Source organism: Poecilia reticulata, chromosome 16 (genome assembly GCF_904066995.2).
Source record: "Poecilia reticulata chromosome 16, P_reticulata-male-v2, whole genome shotgun sequence".
Classification (NCBI taxonomy): Eukaryota; Metazoa; Chordata; class Actinopteri; order Cyprinodontiformes; family Poeciliidae; genus Poecilia; species Poecilia reticulata.
The window spans coordinates 10,289,367-10,305,793 of NC_088845.1; the positions used below are offsets into that span (position 1 = coordinate 10,289,367).

The following is a 16,427-nucleotide window of genomic DNA, read 5'->3' on the forward strand; positions in this document are numbered from 1 at the left end:
AGAATAGACTGGTAGCATTTACCAGTCTAAGTAAAATATGCATTGTAAAATGCATATTTTACTTATGCATTTTACAATGCATAAGTAAAATAGAGTAAATGCTACCAGAGAATAGACTGCAAAATAAATGCAAAGACAGAAATGTGTTATCACAAGCAAAGGGAAATGCAAAATTAATTTATATTCTGGAAGTCATTACAAATCAAATGTTTACACTTGCTGGAAATGACACAAAATAGCTGTTGACATGTTTACAAAGACACAAAGAAGGGAAAGACCAGGCAAGGATGAGCCTATTTTTCCTTAGTGACTCATTGAGTTTTGAAGCTTCATCATTGAGCCAGAAAAAAATGTGGAAAATGAGGTAATATACAGCAGAAGAGATTGGTGGTACATCTGTCAGAGCTACAGCAGCTAATTAAAAAATGTGTCCACTGTGATGGAAATAAGATCTGATATCTTTGCTGCACTATATAAGTCAATGCTATAAACTGAAGATTTCTTGTTCTTCCTCACAAACAACTTCGTTTGACAGTGATGCTAATGAGGATTTAAATCTTTCGACATCTCAACATTTTCTACTGTCAGACTCTAGGGTTGAGAAAGTTTTACCTTTGAGGGGTTTGCTCAAAATTAAATGCACACTTTTATATAACCTTGGTCAATGGGACTTATCAGTCAGATATAATCTTTTTAACTTGGGGCGTGTCCTGGAGGAAGAGTTTTCTTTTTTTCTGTCTTAAATTGTCAAGATTTTCTTTATAAAATAATAAAAAGAAGCTTTTTTGGAAATGTATCCAGGGTTTCCCCCAGAAAACTTGCTAAGCCCAGTGGTCGAGGCTGTCCACCGTGTTTTTGTAATAAGATATTAAGTTGACAGGAAATGTAAAAGTATTACTGTGTAATTATATGTTATGGGAAAAGATCTCCAGTGAAATGCTATTTAAACCCACAACTAGTCTAAAAACAACAAATTTGCACTTCTGTTTAATCCAAATTAAGTCAGCAGCTCCGTCAGGCCCCCAAGGCCTTCAGGGACCCCATAAATGCTAATATTTTAAAACGGACCACAGATACATAAATGTAACACTTGTTTATTGAGATTATCAATGCTGTTATTTTATTCAATTGTTTAGGCATACATAAATGATTTTAAATAGTTTAACATTTAAATACAATATTTTAAGGAGCTGGCAAGTTTACTTTGTAAAACTTCAAAGAACAATATTCATAGTTAGATTGTTTTGTTACCATAGCAACAATCTGATGCTGTGAGTTTAATCTTTGAATTTACAAATACAAATTATAACTTATTGCTTTTTAGGTTGGCCAATTAAACTACTCCCTTCTCTCATATTTCACTAAATCTAACACAGAAGCTGTTGGAGGTGCTGATATTTTTAGCAACAAAAGGGGCCCCTAAGTCATATTCTGCTCCAGGCCTCATACACCCTTGGGCCGGCCCTGCATGATGAGGTAATCCGCTGCACTACGCAGAGATGCGCAACAAACGAAGATTTAATTTAATGCTGCTAATGTGGCTTTAGTAGCTCTTTCATTTCGTGTCTATTGAGTTTTTAATCGTCACAGAAACTATTTTGGTTGATCGAGTTAATGGGACGAGTTTCTCAGATCTCTGTGCAGCCGCACGCATAAATTCTAAGTAGACAACACATTTGATATGGTTTGATGCATCGTGTAACCGGAAAAATAATAAAAATAAAAATAAATAAAATCAGCGTGATGCGTGACTCCGAGGAGAGCCTGAAAGGTCCTCACCAGGCTGAACCTGCATGATGAGGTTAGCGCTGCTTGTTATCCACAAACACTCCGGCCAACCGGGACCACAGACATAAACTTTACAGGGAAGACAGACACAGAGCCACATGCTGGGCAGCGCGTTGAGATGTAAACACTGCATATTCGTTCACAAAGATAAATCATTCTCACCACTTCACAACGTGACCTCTGACTTCGCTGCAAGTTATTCCTGCGGTTCACTTTGAGCTGCGCAACCAGAGCTAACGCGGTGGGTTTTAAACTCTTACCCAGAGTTCTCCAAAGGACCATAATTCCTCACAGTAGGTTTATATAAATATCCATACAGGTCAGCAGTGGCGCAACTACACATTATTCAGGTGGATGCGAAAACAGATCAGTGCAAAGTAGCCTACAAATTCTTTGGTGGGGGGCGGTGAGGGACCTGGATAAAGGCTAGGGGGGCGCTGGCCCAAAAAAGGTTGAGAAACACTGGCATAAACTATAAACCTATCTTTTAGGAATAAATCTACTCTGCTAGTGAAATGCAAAGAGCAAAAGAGACGCTTGCAGCCCAGCTTAAAAAAAAACAACAAAAAAAATAAAAAAAACTTTTTTGTTTCTTCCTAGAAACGTAAACAAAGGACGTAAACGTAAACAGGCAACGCTTAGCCTGGCAGCGGGGCTAGTAAAGCATGGCGGGCTGCCAGGCTTATAATACACTGCGGGAAACCCTGGTATCTATATGTATAAACTATATTGTCTACCCAAATACCAACACGTATGTCCTCCAGAATATCACATAACAAAATGACTTTTTTTATATTTCTCTATTAAAACCATTTTTACCATCTGATGCAGTTTTGCTTATATTAAATGTTGCGTTTCCGTTGGCTGTATGTGGAAAATCTGAAAACTTACATTTGTGTGTAAAGTTTCTCTTGATGAACTGAGTTTCTGAAAATATCAAACTAATATTAGTAACATTTTAATTTGATATTTATTACAATATAAATATGAACAAATGAAACAAATGCCTGTAAAAAACAAACAAAATAAACCCTGAGGCCCCACACAATTTGTTTATAAGGCATCAGTAATTTTGAGTGATTGTGACTTTTTCCATGAAAATATCTATACCAGCATAGTTTTTTTTCTTCCACATGAAACAAACCTAACCAACATATTTAGAAACATAATTTCTCACCATTTTGTCTGTTAAATTAAAATTTTCAGATTGTGTATAAGTTTGACAGTTTAATACACAAGTGGGGCTCTTGTGACACAATGACGCATTTGGCATATGTGAAGAGTTTTAATGTAAGGAATTTAATTAAAACATTATAGTTTCATCATTAATTGGTAGTTTACTGCAAGCATTCTATGATAAACAGGGGAACAAGACTAAAGAATGAAGGCCTTCTCAACTTCTACTTTGTACCTTTCAATACAGAGCAGAGAAATCAGAAGGGAGCTGCTGTTTATAAAGCTTTTATCATCCCTTTATGGTTCAAGTTTCAGTGTAGAGGAAACTTCTAATGAATTTAAAGAAAAAAGCATTCGGTCTAAAATATATTTTTTTAAAGAGCACCTGATTGAACACCGTTCTTTGCTCATTATTTCTGATTTAATTTTAACATTGTGCATGTGCATGGCAAATATTTTTCTGAGTAGATATTTATACCCAAAAAGCTCTCTTGATTACAAATTGCTGCCAAAGTGCTCAGACAGGGGTTCTGCCCTTTGGGTTCACAGCCAGAGACAAAACAAACTTAAAAGTAGCTAGGCTGTTTTCTACTGTTGGATTGATCAGCCAAATTTAGAAAAAGGTTTTCATGGAAATAAATGATTGAAGAAAAAGGTAGAAGTCTGTAAAGCCACTAGGGCTGTTGTAAACGATTATTTTAGTAATCGAGTAATCTATAGATTTTTCTTACGATTAATCGAGTAATTGGATAAAAACAATTATGAAATAAAATATTGGTAAATCTTCCATAACACCAGTGTTACTATCGGATATGAACATCAGTCTATTTTTTCCACATTTGAGCTTCCCTACCAGTTACTTTTTTGTAGACCTGGGGAGCAATACGGGATATTTACAGCTCCTCCGTTCAGAAACTCAGCTACCAGCCATGTTCCGCCTCCCGTTTGTTCATACCGGGATGATATAAGTTTATTGTGCGGTTCGTCCGTAAAGCTGCTCTTACCCTGTAAGCATCAACCCTCAGCCGCACGTTGTATTCAGTCTCTCCGCTCACCTGTATAAATCCTCCTCAGCTTCTTCCCGCCGTTCAACCAGCAGCTCCAGAGCAGAAAGGCTGCCGAACTCCCGGCATCGCGCCGGTCATTTTAAGGATGTTTATTGGTCCCACAAAAACGATGAAAACCCGGAATTATCACCAATCAGTAAAATCCCCGCGGGCCGAACTTGAAGATTGGACGTTATGCCGCTAACACGTAGCTTCCGTCAACAACTCAGAGGCGAAAGTCAGAGCTCCGCTCAACGCAAATAATGTTCCGGCTGAAACACCGTGCGCTAAATGATAAAACATAAATTAACGAAGCTTCGAGGCAGGTCAATTTTCCTCGAGGAATTTTAATAATCGAGGTACTCGAATCACTCGAATTGTTTCAGCCCTAAAAGCCACTAAAGTTTATTATCTTCTAATTCAGTTTGGAAGAGCAAATGATTTGGAGTGACCTCTGGGGAAGAATACAGTTACATGGACCAATGTTATTTACATTCTTTCTTGATCAAGCTTCAAATATATTAAATTTTTTATTTTATTTGATGAAATAGACTAAAAACTCACTTCATGTTATCAAAGCTGTCATGTGGTTTACTACTAAACTTATATAAAAAATATTTTTCTATGTAAACAAATGCTTGACTGAACTCAAAACCTTTCAGTAGGTTTTCAGTTTCATTTAAGAATTACTTCCAACATCCAACAGATGGTAAGTCATGAATGGACTGACTTTGAAAGGTTGTTGTAGACTTTTGAGGAGCTGGGTTTAGTTGTGCTTCTTTTGTTTGACATTGTGTTGCTGCACAATTTAGATTAATGGTTTTTAATTACATCTTTGCATACTTTTAAATGTTAAAATATTACTATGCTGACCTGCTCCACAAAAAGACGATTTTAATCAGTTTCTAGATCATATTTGACAATGAAAAATCACTTAACTCTGACACTGACGTTTATTTATCGAGTTATTCTGATAAGCGGAATTTTAATTTTACTCATATTTATGCAGAAATTGAGATTCAACATATGATATATTTTAGTTTTGAAATACAATTGCACCTGTTGCCATATTAAAACAATGGATCACACATTTGCAATTGATTTTGAATTTTTCAATTTTTCCCACAGCCACACCTAACATTTTTCAAACTTCACAGATTTTTGAGAGATTTGTTCAGTATAAAGAGCTAAAAACGAGCCATTTTCTCAAACTGAAAGTTTGCAGCTCTTAGGCTGTCATTTGCCAGCACAATAATATTAAATCAAACAAGCTATAAAGATGAAAGCAACGCTCTGGCAACTGAAGCAGAAAGCTGCTGGGGACATTACGGTCAGTGGTCAAATGGAGCGTATAATTGCTTAATTGACTCTGCTAAGAATCATATTTGAGACTGTCCCGATCAAGGCTTTCATGATACACACCACTGGATATGCATGTACTAGTACTAATTGCTAAAATATCAGCATTATTTTTCAACTTAGTGTTGTGGAGCATTAAACATGAATTTGCTACATTTGTATAATTCTGTAGAAAAAAGCAGTGACAGAATTCAAACTGGTGTACCTTTTTAGTTGTGTACAGACTTTTGACATAAATCGGCATGTAACAGAATTATGGCTGCCACAAGTAACTTTTTTCTAATTAATCCAAAAATAGTATCTGACAATTTTTTTTTTGCAACTTTGAAGAATAAAATTTAGATGAAAAATTGTGAATAACACCAGCACTAATGAAATTGAACTAAGTTGCTACAAATCTTATTTTCAGTCTTAATGTTTGATATTACGCTGAGCAGAAATAAGCCAACCAAACTAAACCATACTGCAATCGAGTATATAAATAAAAGTCTTAAAGTATAGTTAAAGTCACCAATCTTCTTTTGATTATTCCTGTGTGGCAGATGGACCGCAACAAACAGGAGAAAATATAGAAATGTTTTTATGGGCAATTATCAAGATGAGTATAGGCTGGTATTTATCATTGTTTTCCAATGTAGTGAAAAATGAACTTTTTCCAATGAGTTCTTGAACTTAGAATTTAAGCTATTTTAGGGAGGCATGCTGCAGGTACATCTGTTCTATATTGCAGATATTTCTCTATCAGTGGAAGTCAGTCAGTTGAGAAAGCTGACAGAGGAAAATTTGTCAATTTGTCATTTAACTGTGCTCAACTGATGGCACATAATGACCCACTGAATAAATGAGAATCGTAAATGGCCTGTACTTCTCCAACGCTTTATCTCCAAAGTGCTTTACACTACATCCAGTCATTCACCCATTCACATGCTGATGGTGGTAAGCTACATTGTAGCCACAGCTGCCCCGAGGCAGTCTGACAGATGCGAGGCAGCAGAGTCACCAGCCCCTCAAACCACCAGCAGCAGGCAAGGTCGGTGCTTACCTAATGAAAATAATTTATGAAAATATGTTTAATACCTGCTTGAAGGTTATTTTAAAAAACCCTTTAATCTGACAAAATGAGCCTCAGAAGAATGCATTTTCTAACTTATTCAATGACTCCATGTCAGTAGTTTGAAACGGTTTTAAACAAACTTTATAGAATCAGTTCAATTCCTTGCAAATATCCAATTGTTTATACCCTTCTCAAACTTTGCTATTCTCAAATGTATTCATAAAATTACATTTTCCACATTTCCACTGGTATTTTAATGGTTTATCTTTTGTGATGACCTTCAAGTCTGAGGATGGGAGGATGGGAATAGATGGGAGTTCATCTATTCCCCAAAATGGTGATCAAACTACATGGTGAATGAGTTTACCTAGATAACTCTGAAGATGAGTAAGGTAAAGAGAATCACTTTAAACTCTAAAAAGAAGAGAAAATATTCAAAGGATGGTAAATAGGGCTAAAGAAATTACAAAATTAGTGTTTTATTACAGAAACAAAGCATTGAGAGGAGGAATTGGTCATATGAAGCTTTTCAGACTTCTGAAGACCAACTGAGCTGTCAGTCATAAATATTTAAATGTTTGATCAACTTATTGTACTTATGGCATGCAGCATGTCCCTTAGAAAATGTATCTCCCTGATTAAAGAAAAGAAAATAACTTGGTTTGGTATAAATGGGGAAAAAAAATTTGATTAGGACATTTCCTACCTAAGATTCACTTCACAGACTCATTAACTTGATTCTGCGTTGACTTTTCAAACCAGGTCAGAGGGGTGATGCTAGCGGGTAAACTTTAACTTTCATCCATCATCTCAGCTCATTACACAGGGCACAAAAGGGCATAATTATGTTAATGAGGGGTTCTGGTTTTTTTTGGTTTTTCTAATCTAAAAGCACACAAGTAATGTCTGTTGCTTTTTAAATCATCTTTTATTCTCAAATGCGAAACACGTCCTTCCAACTAACATCCTTTTATTTTAGGTCACAATCTATCTTATGTTAAAAGGTCCAGATACTGAAACAGCTCGAGGTTCTCCTTCATCTTGGTCTTTGTGGACATGTACCAGGTTGTCACAAAGCACTGCTCTCAAGCTAAATACATTTTAACTGCTGTGCAGAGCACAGGAAAGTGCTATCTCTTGGTGCAGGCCTGCTCTGCTGTCAGGAAACACAAAGAATAAAATAGGTTTTAAAAAAATAACCACAATCTATGTGCAAGCAGCCTAGTCCAATCACATTTTCAGTACCGTTTTATAAAATACTTAAAGCAGTCACAGAAAAGATCGAGGCTTATTTTTTAAATATTTGATACAGGATAGTAGTGATTGCATAAAAATATTTTGAGTTTTATATTTAGGGCAGCTGCTGAGTATTTGGAGTTGAATTATTTTTGATGTTGCCTGGAAACTCATACTCCAACTACTTTAGGTATTATGTGGTGATTTGTTGTTTGAGTAGACTCACATTTTATTGTGTTGCAAATGTTTCTTGCGTTTGTTTAAAATTCACATTCTGAACATCAACTTGTCTTCATTTGTTGTTTGTATTCAAAATTAGATTAAATCTGGAGTGTGTCTCCTGGGAATCATTTTACATGATTTAAGTCGGTCAAAATCAAAGCATATTGTCAAACATGTGTTTGCCAAAAGCAGATTGATCTTGAAGTTTCGCGAAAATTATTTACTTGCTTGAAGATGGTCATTTTACCAGGAATAACTGTCACACACCTGGGCACATTCTTGTTTTATAATTTGCTCTAAATCAATTTAATCCACATTTACAGATTAATTTTCTGCTTACTCAGGTCTTTCCTGCACGAAAAAAATCTGTTTTTTATTTTTCCAAGCTTGTCTTAAACAAAACTCCAGCAACTCAAACATAACATGTGTTTTTAAAGTCCTTTTATGTCCTAGTGCTATAAAACCATTGCACATGGTCTTTTTTATAGTGAAAAGATTTTGTGATTGCTGCTGTTTTTAGACGGCTTCTGTGAACCTGGTAAAATTGAGAAGAATGACATTTCATTTGTTGGCCTCAAAGGAACAAAAATGTCACAGAAAAAAAAAAATACTGCTTTTATTGCCAGAGCAGTGTGATTCACCAGAAACACGCTGGATAATTTAAAAACCTTATAGTAAACAAAACCCAGTGCTTTTACATCTTCAACCTAGTAAAGACAGATTGATCCAGAAACTTAATGCAACAAGCAGCTGAGCATTTTCCATCAGTAAAATGTGTTTACATTAAACTGGTATAAAGAAAAGATGACAGGATTTTCTGTGTTTCACTCATCTGTAAAAGAGGCCCCCCTAACAAAACCATACATCTTCAAAGCCGTAAATCTCTGCAGAGTTGAGTGCTGTGTGGCATACCGCACGTGTTTTGACAAATTAATATTTATGCTACGGGAGCTGTAACAATGAGTATTAGATTTGAATGAGCTTCTAGGTTAAATTGCTCCCCAAGTGAGGCTTTTACATCCTTTAAACATTAAAATAGTTAATTGACAGGAAGGCTGGGCCTCTGTTTAAAGATGGTAACATCAGCATGGACATATTAAAATAAAGTATCACTGAGTTTTTGTTATTACACCAACGCTCTGAAAATATGTCCTGTTATTTTTAAAAATGGATAATAACATGGTTCACTTAAACCACACATCTCTGATTTAAACATCAGCAACAATGAGCCTCCTGCCAGCGCTTACTGAGCACTGAGGGCTTTTAAAATGCTTCCATTTGGTTTTTGGAACTTGAAATCTAATTTTACATTTGAATAATGAAATTAGATCAAACTTGGAGGAAAATTAGATCAAATTAAATTGGATCAAACTTGGAGAAAAAGTATGTGCTTTGCATTGACTCCAAGTTAATAGGTGAAGTTGTTAAACCACCCATTTAAAGTGCATTTGACTGTTCCTATAGTTTAATCTGTACATCAGATCTGCTCTAAAGCTATTTTACCAACAGACATATTGTGAACCTTCATTGCTGTTGCCTTTGGTTTTGAACAATGCTACCCTATATTACCTTAAAGACAAGCATGCAGAGCCATGTATATATGTATTTTTGCCACCAATAAAGTTTTCAAACAGTCAGTGATTTATTAACAAATTCCTGATTTTTACAGGTGATCAATAACTTAGACCATAGTACACAGCTGACTCATACTCGGCAACGACATGTAAGCTAAGGGGAATTCTGCATAAATAGTTTTTTTTTAAAACAGCACTATGCTTTAAATCAAGATCCATTATTGATGTATGATATGCCGGAATTTCACTACGACAGTGAACAATAACTGAGTTGAAATTATAAAGTTGTGAAAGTGACTCAGTTTTGGCGGGATGTCAACAAAGCCTCCCATCCTCAGACTTGAAGGTCATCACAAAAGATAAACCATTAAAATACCAGTGGAAATGTGGAAAAAGTAATTTTATGAATATATTTGAGAATAGCAAAGTTTGAGAAGGATATAAACAATTGGATACAGCATTAAAAAAACATAATGCAAGTAAACACAAAAATATAATAGATACACCTTTGTGTTATCATTTTTAGGAATGTTTCAAATCTAAGTTTGCCAGAAGTTATGACTTATTGCTGCATCTCAAAACAACTTTGTTACATAAACGGTATGAACATAATTGCTTGAATATTGGGAAATATCTTAATTATGACAGTTTTTGAGATTCAGTACATGCATCATTTGAAAGTTTTGAATAAATAAATATAAATTGCTGTGTTTCAGGGTTTCTGGATTTTGACATTTTTGTTGTCCTTTCACATTCTCTGCCCAGTCCTTGAATCGTTTTTTTTATGCTGAGATTTTTTTTTTCTCTCATTAAAACCTTCCAATGTGTTGGTTATTTAGTGAAATGTAAATCAGTCACCTCTGGTGTGACCTTTATGTGAAAGCCTTGAGCATAAAGTTCATCCAAACCAAAGCTACAGTACAACATTTTTATGGATGTGCGTGGGCTGCCTGCTTGTCGATGTTCTTTCAGCCCCTCTGCCTCTGACCTCTGAGCTGAATGCTTTATTTTTAGCTGTATTAGCAGCTCATTATGCAGTTGTGTTCCCTTCTGGGCACTAACAAGGTGTTTGGGGTAGCAGATGAGAGCGACCTGGAAGACCTTCATGTGTTGGCAGTGGGGAGAGGAGCTGGATGTTCTGACAAGGCCAAACTAGAACTTCACAGTAGTCTGTCTGAGAGGTGAGGCACCTGTTCAGCATGGAGAGGATGAACACTGTCTAATAAAAAAGCTGAATAAACTTAATCTGTCATCCAGCATTAACAGAAAAGTTTAGCAAGATTTATGATAATGAAACCAAGACTCAGCTTCAAGCAGTACTATTGGTAATCTAGTTGGTCTATAATTGAATATGAATATTAAATGACAGCATGGCTTGATTAAGCATAATCATTTCCATTAATCAAATCTGAGGTAATTGTCGCATAAGTTTTAATAATCATACAATTGGATGATAGCATGGGACATACTGCTACAAGTTTTTATGTGGCCTGAAGTAAATCTTTCAAGCCCGTCTTTGTTCATCACACATTAATGGTTATAACTTTCTTTAAAAAAAAAAAAATCCATTACAGTAAGCAGTTCACTTTTTCATAAGAAAAGTTTGAATTTCTGAAAGAAACCAGAGGTGAATTTATACTTCAGGTTTTTCTCCTTCCAGGTTCCTCTTCCAGCAGGACTACAACCCCCAACATGCAACCAGAGCTACATTGGAATACTTGAGATCAAAATATATGCGTGTCTTGGTGGCCCAAAGTCCTACCTTAATCCTATTGAGAATATGTGCAAAAGACATAAACATGTTTGCAGATGTTGCACATTCAGTCTGAGTTGGCTTAAGCCATCAGAAATGTCTCTATGTCCAAAACTTCTAAAGACTTGTAGCTGTAATTTGATTAGGCGGCTGAACACATCAAGACTTCAGATTTGTTGTAAAAGTTCAAAGTGATGTATAAATGACCCACTTTGCAATTCCACACTGTTTAATTGCAGGATTTCTTTTTTTTTTTTTATATCCAACCACACCTTAACTTTTTCCTTTTGTATTTTGTTTTCAAACAACTCAGAATTGTCATTAAACCATAAAAATGTCTGTGACCTGCAGTTGTCAATTTCAGGGTTTTATTCCTTACCCTGACAAGTTTAGCACTCGGAAATTAAGCCGCAAGAATGAGATGTTCTACTCAATAATTGTGATATCATTTACTAACTTTGTCATATAGAAGCATTTCTTAAGAGCCGTTTTGCTTTGAAAACTGTGATATTAAAATTTTTCCCAGAATACATCTGAAGGATTGTGAAGGAAGGTGTTTGAGATCAGTCAAAGGTGGAGGTAGGAAGCTGAGAAGCCAGGGATAAAGAGACTAAACCTGTCACATCACAAAGCTAAACTTCCTTTTGCCTTTATCTTCTACTATTTTTTGTCTCTGAAGTGATAAAAGCTTTGATTCGGAGCTGCAGCTAAGCAAAGATGTTGAAGTTCTTGTTATGATTGAAAGCAGCTGGGGTTGGCTGAGGTTCTTGAACAGCTAACGTGAGAACCGGGACGGCGCCAAGCAGGTGAACTTTGAAGAGAAGATTAAGAGATCTTATCAGATCAAATGTCAGGTTAAATGCAAATCATAGATGCAGTACAAATTTTTATTGTACTTTGAGCTTTTGCCACAGTTTACATGAAAACCCAGTAACCAGGAAGAAGTTGAAATGAAAAAAGATGTTACAACTCAAAATGACATGTTTTTGAAATATCAGCTCAGGTTTGTGGATGAAAGTCAGAAATGTCGGTTTTGTATGTTCTTTTACTTTAATGCTTTTATATTCAGGCTTTTTCTTTCCTCTTGTCAGGTGAATCATCTCCTTAAGGGGAGCAGCTTTTTTTTGTCTAGGCTGGCAGCTGTTACCTGTGGTAAAGTCTGAAGGTAGGACAAAAACGTGACGGACTGATTCTTTGCTCTAAGAGGTCAAATTACAATTTTGTAGACACAAACGCAACCACTGCATTTATTCCATAGGCTAAAATTGGAAGGGGTTCAATAATATATCAATCCTCTGATATAAATATTACTCTCTAGTAAAGCAAATCAATCACTTTTTGTATCCAATTGTAATTGCAGAAAATAAAATGGATATTTTTACTAGTATTAATGTTTTGTTGGGTCCAGAAATAAACTCGGTGGAGGGTTAGGATTAGCCATTGTTATTAAAGCAAGAGAACAAAGTCCTAGATTAATTTGCTTGTTTCAAAGACTTTGTGGTCTTATGCCACTTATGAAAGAAATTCTATAGCTAACCAGAGATGCAGCCTGAGCTCAAGCTGTATAATATTGATGCACCAATCAGTTATGTGGTCAACTTCTGATCTCTATTTTTTGTAAAGCTTTTCCTTGCTTGATTTCATTTCAGTTAATTCTAATTTCCCTTTAAGATATATGATGGATGCCATCCAAATTATTTATTTTGGACTTTTTCTAGGTCAGTTAGCCTCTTTGGCATTCCTGTTTTAATACGTGTATTCCATACAAGCTAACGCACCAAAAAAAACCAGTGAATATTTTTTTTGTGTGGAAATGTTTTATTAGTGTTTATAATTATTTTTAGTACAAATTAATACAATTTGTACTAAAAATGTCCAAACCTTACCTGCAGCTTAATGTATTGTATATTTATTTAATCCATTTTCATTTATTTCAGTTGAGATCTGCATTTAAAAAAACTGATTAATGAAATTTAAGATTTTGACCACTGATCAAAGCAAAATAACATTGTTTGATCAAGTTTGTGGACAAAAATATAAAATTAATAGAAACTGCTCCAAATAACATGCTTGGTGCAAATTGTCCAGGATAAATCAGGTATAAAATGACAAGAACTACAAAGGTACAACATTCCAAAGGAGTGAAAACACCAGTAGTACCTTCTGCCTCAAGTGGAGATTTTAATTTCTTAAGAGGCAAAGTCACTTTGAGTGACAAATCATTGTACAAAAGGATTTAACCAATTATTTTTTTAAGCGTTTAGCATCTTGTTCTACATTTACAACAGGCATTGATTCTAACTGTAGACATGTCTCTGTATTCCTAAGAGAATATACAACCTTACCCTGACTTAGGATGAAACACTTTAAGCCTTCCTGGTGTCTGCCAAACGCATTGCTCTCCCCAACAGCCTCAATGAACTGCAGACATGCCTTTTAAAAAAATTCTCATACTGATAATTTTCATTTCTGAGTGTTCTCTCAGTAGAAGCACTCGCACCCAGCAGTGGTGGAAGAGATTTTATCGTGACTTTAAGACTCTTACGTACAACAGATCAATTGATCAGAATAAGACTGATTTAGATTTTTGCGTTCAGCTGAAAATGGCCTGATTCCAGTTCACAGCACAGTGTGGAGGGAGTGGGATGCATTATTTGGATATTGAGCAATCAGTCTTTCTAAATAGGAGGCTCAGTGATGGGTTGACTTTTATAGAAGGCTCAATGAACCCGATATCTAGAAAATGGAAAAGTGATAGTAGTTATCAGGACAGATGCGGGATCAACTTTTGTGTCTTTCAAACGTGGATGTGATTTTTGACAAATTTAGCTTTGGCTTAATGAATAATGTAGGAACAACGCCGATCTAATAAGAGTAAAGCATTGATGGTGGTGGGTGACTCTAGATGGACTAATTTGTGCTGTTAAAGATGAGTCGAGATGTGTAATGATGCACATTGTGCCCCATCGTCCCATTAGCATAGCTTATCTGATGGAGAATATTGTAATCATATTCTGGCTGCAGGATGTAACGTGGCTAATATTTCCTTAATAGACAATTTGAGCTTGTAGCGCTAAACAGTTTATACAGGATCCATGACATTTGAAAGGTAACATCATCAAATTACAATTAAATGGCAATAATGTATGTTTCTAGCATTTAGAGTGGATGTGAAATCACCTGAAGGTATTGCGATGAAATTAGGATTCAGGTGACAGCAGCTGTAGCTGAATCATTTGGAGCGGATGATATTAAGTCTCGCTTTGTTGACTTGTCACACTGCGTGCGGTGCAGCAGCTAAACACCGTTAGTCATTTTCTGGTCATGATTGCTGGAACGTTCCAAAACAACGAAAAAAAGCACCTTTTTAATTAAATCTGCGATTAGTTTGCTGGAAGCAGCTATAAATGGTGGCCGAGCAGCACTTTTTTCTGTTTGACTGCAGATTATTTTCCTGCTATTAAACACTGATAAGAAAATGCAAGTTTAAGTAAACAAGCTGATCAATATTAATGACACAACAATTATGATTGTTTTAAATGTACAAAGTTGCACAGTTTCTTTTTAATCAGTATTTGAAAATATTGAACAAAGTAAAATCAAACAGTAAGAATAAGTAATAACAATAATTAATATCAGCAATAACTAGACTTAAAATTAGACATTTGTCGATTTTTCTTTTTACTGAAACACCTGAGGGAAGCAAATCAAAGAGAACCCAGAACAAAAATAACCACTGAAGTTTTAGAAAAAGATTAAGAAAAAAAAAGAGACACAAACTAAAGTCAAGACAAGCTCATACAGGTGCCACTCACTTCATCTGTATATACAGCACATTCACTCCACGACTGTGCAGAAGATCAACCGTTAACAGAACAGTGATAGAAAGTAAAAGCTCGTCTCTGCAGCATCGCTATGGATGTACGTGAAGGCAAAAAAACTCCCAACAGAACAGACATCCAAAGTTGGCTAACAGATGTCCTTTTTTTTTTCCTTGATGCTTTGTTTTTACAGTGAACAAATGGAGAGCACTCCGTTTTATTGTGAAAGGCTGAGTAAACGTTCTGTTGAAAATAAAATTACCAGAGCATAGACAGGAAACATTTTTTTTAAATGTGGTCCCTGGATGCATAAGACAAAGCCTCTTTCCTGACATCTCTGTCCTTTAAAAAATTAATTCAACCTTGTTTCAGTAAGAAACATGACATCAACATTAGTTTCGAGGTGGATTTGAGAGTCACATTTTGTGTTTCTGTACATTATTTAACTCCCATCAGAAAGTTCCTCCTTTCTTTAAATTTCACCAACACGCTTGACTTTAAAAGATGGGAATAGAAATGCAAAAAAAATACCCTTTGGGCAACGTGTTCACGAAGGAAAACCAGAAATAAGCCTAAAGGAAAACATCATCACTAAAGGTAAACTAAAATGATGAGCAAAACTCAAGTGGTTCTGTATCTCTCTGACAGTATGGCCCATAGTTCAAACCTTCTCCCATACATTTGGGTCTGTAAGTTATAGTGGTTTCCTCACAGAGGAAAGAAGGAAAGAAAAAGGTATCTCTTCATGAAAGTCATGTTTGTTTTGATTGTCCGCAAAAAAGAAGTGCCAGTAGGAAGGAACCCCGGCGAAAGGATATACAATCACAGCATAAAACGACAACATCCTTTTCTGGAAAGGAACTGAGAGTCAACCACTCACTCCTTAAAAGACCCTGAATCTGCACTGAATTGGTGTTTGCAATGTGACTGTGTGCACATGAACTGTGCAGATTTGTCCGTAACCGTCTCAGTCGTTGAGTGGTGTTATTCAGAGACTGTCTTTTCCTCTGTTACTTCATCCTGCAGACAGCTTTTACGGATGATGGGCAGCGGATGGGCTTCGGTGTTAAAGACCCAGTCTTCCAGGGAGAGGAGGTCATCGTCAGAGAAAAGCAGGTAAAGATACCTGAACAAACAAGAAAAACGGTTGCATTTTAAACACAATAACCCAAACAGAGCTGGGCTTCCTTCTTTTTTGATTGTTGACACTTTAATATTTTTTAAATCAAACTATATTAATGTCAGAGAACAATAACCTGAGTAGATGATGATCTAAGGGAAAAAAGCTAGCTAGCTTTGCAAAATGAAATGGGGTTTTAAAAAACTGCTTGACTTTTATGTTATTTAATCGGTACGGTTGTTTGCTAGCGGTAGAGCAGATGAACACACGCGTTTGTT

At 35.8% G+C, this 16,427-nt stretch overlaps 1 protein-coding gene and 1 long non-coding RNA gene across 4 annotated transcripts in view; one reads left to right on the plus strand and one right to left on the minus strand.

The window, feature by feature from the left end:
* The window catches only part of LOC108167036 (uncharacterized), an 88,888-nt gene that overhangs the window by 66,806 nt on the left and 5,655 nt on the right, over positions 1–16,427 (plus strand). For 2 of the 3 annotated variants that reach the window (XR_014083915.1, XR_001777437.2), the window contains exons 3-4: positions 12,300–12,373; positions 16,056–16,145. This is a non-coding gene — a long non-coding RNA (uncharacterized LOC108167036). Of the gene's footprint in view, positions 1–11,887; positions 12,015–12,299; positions 12,374–16,055; positions 16,146–16,427 lie in introns of all 3 variants that reach the window. The other variant, XR_014083914.1, reaches the window with a different exon arrangement.
* Positions 14,739–16,427, minus strand: part of LOC103477781 (mannosyl-oligosaccharide 1,2-alpha-mannosidase IA) — a 207,581-nt gene continuing 205,892 nt past the window's right edge. The window contains exon 12 of the mRNA XM_008431079.3: positions 14,739–16,155. Within this exon, the coding sequence (XP_008429301.1) occupies positions 16,014–16,155 (142 nt within the window). The 3' untranslated portion in view covers positions 14,739–16,013. The remainder of the gene's footprint in view (positions 16,156–16,427) is intronic.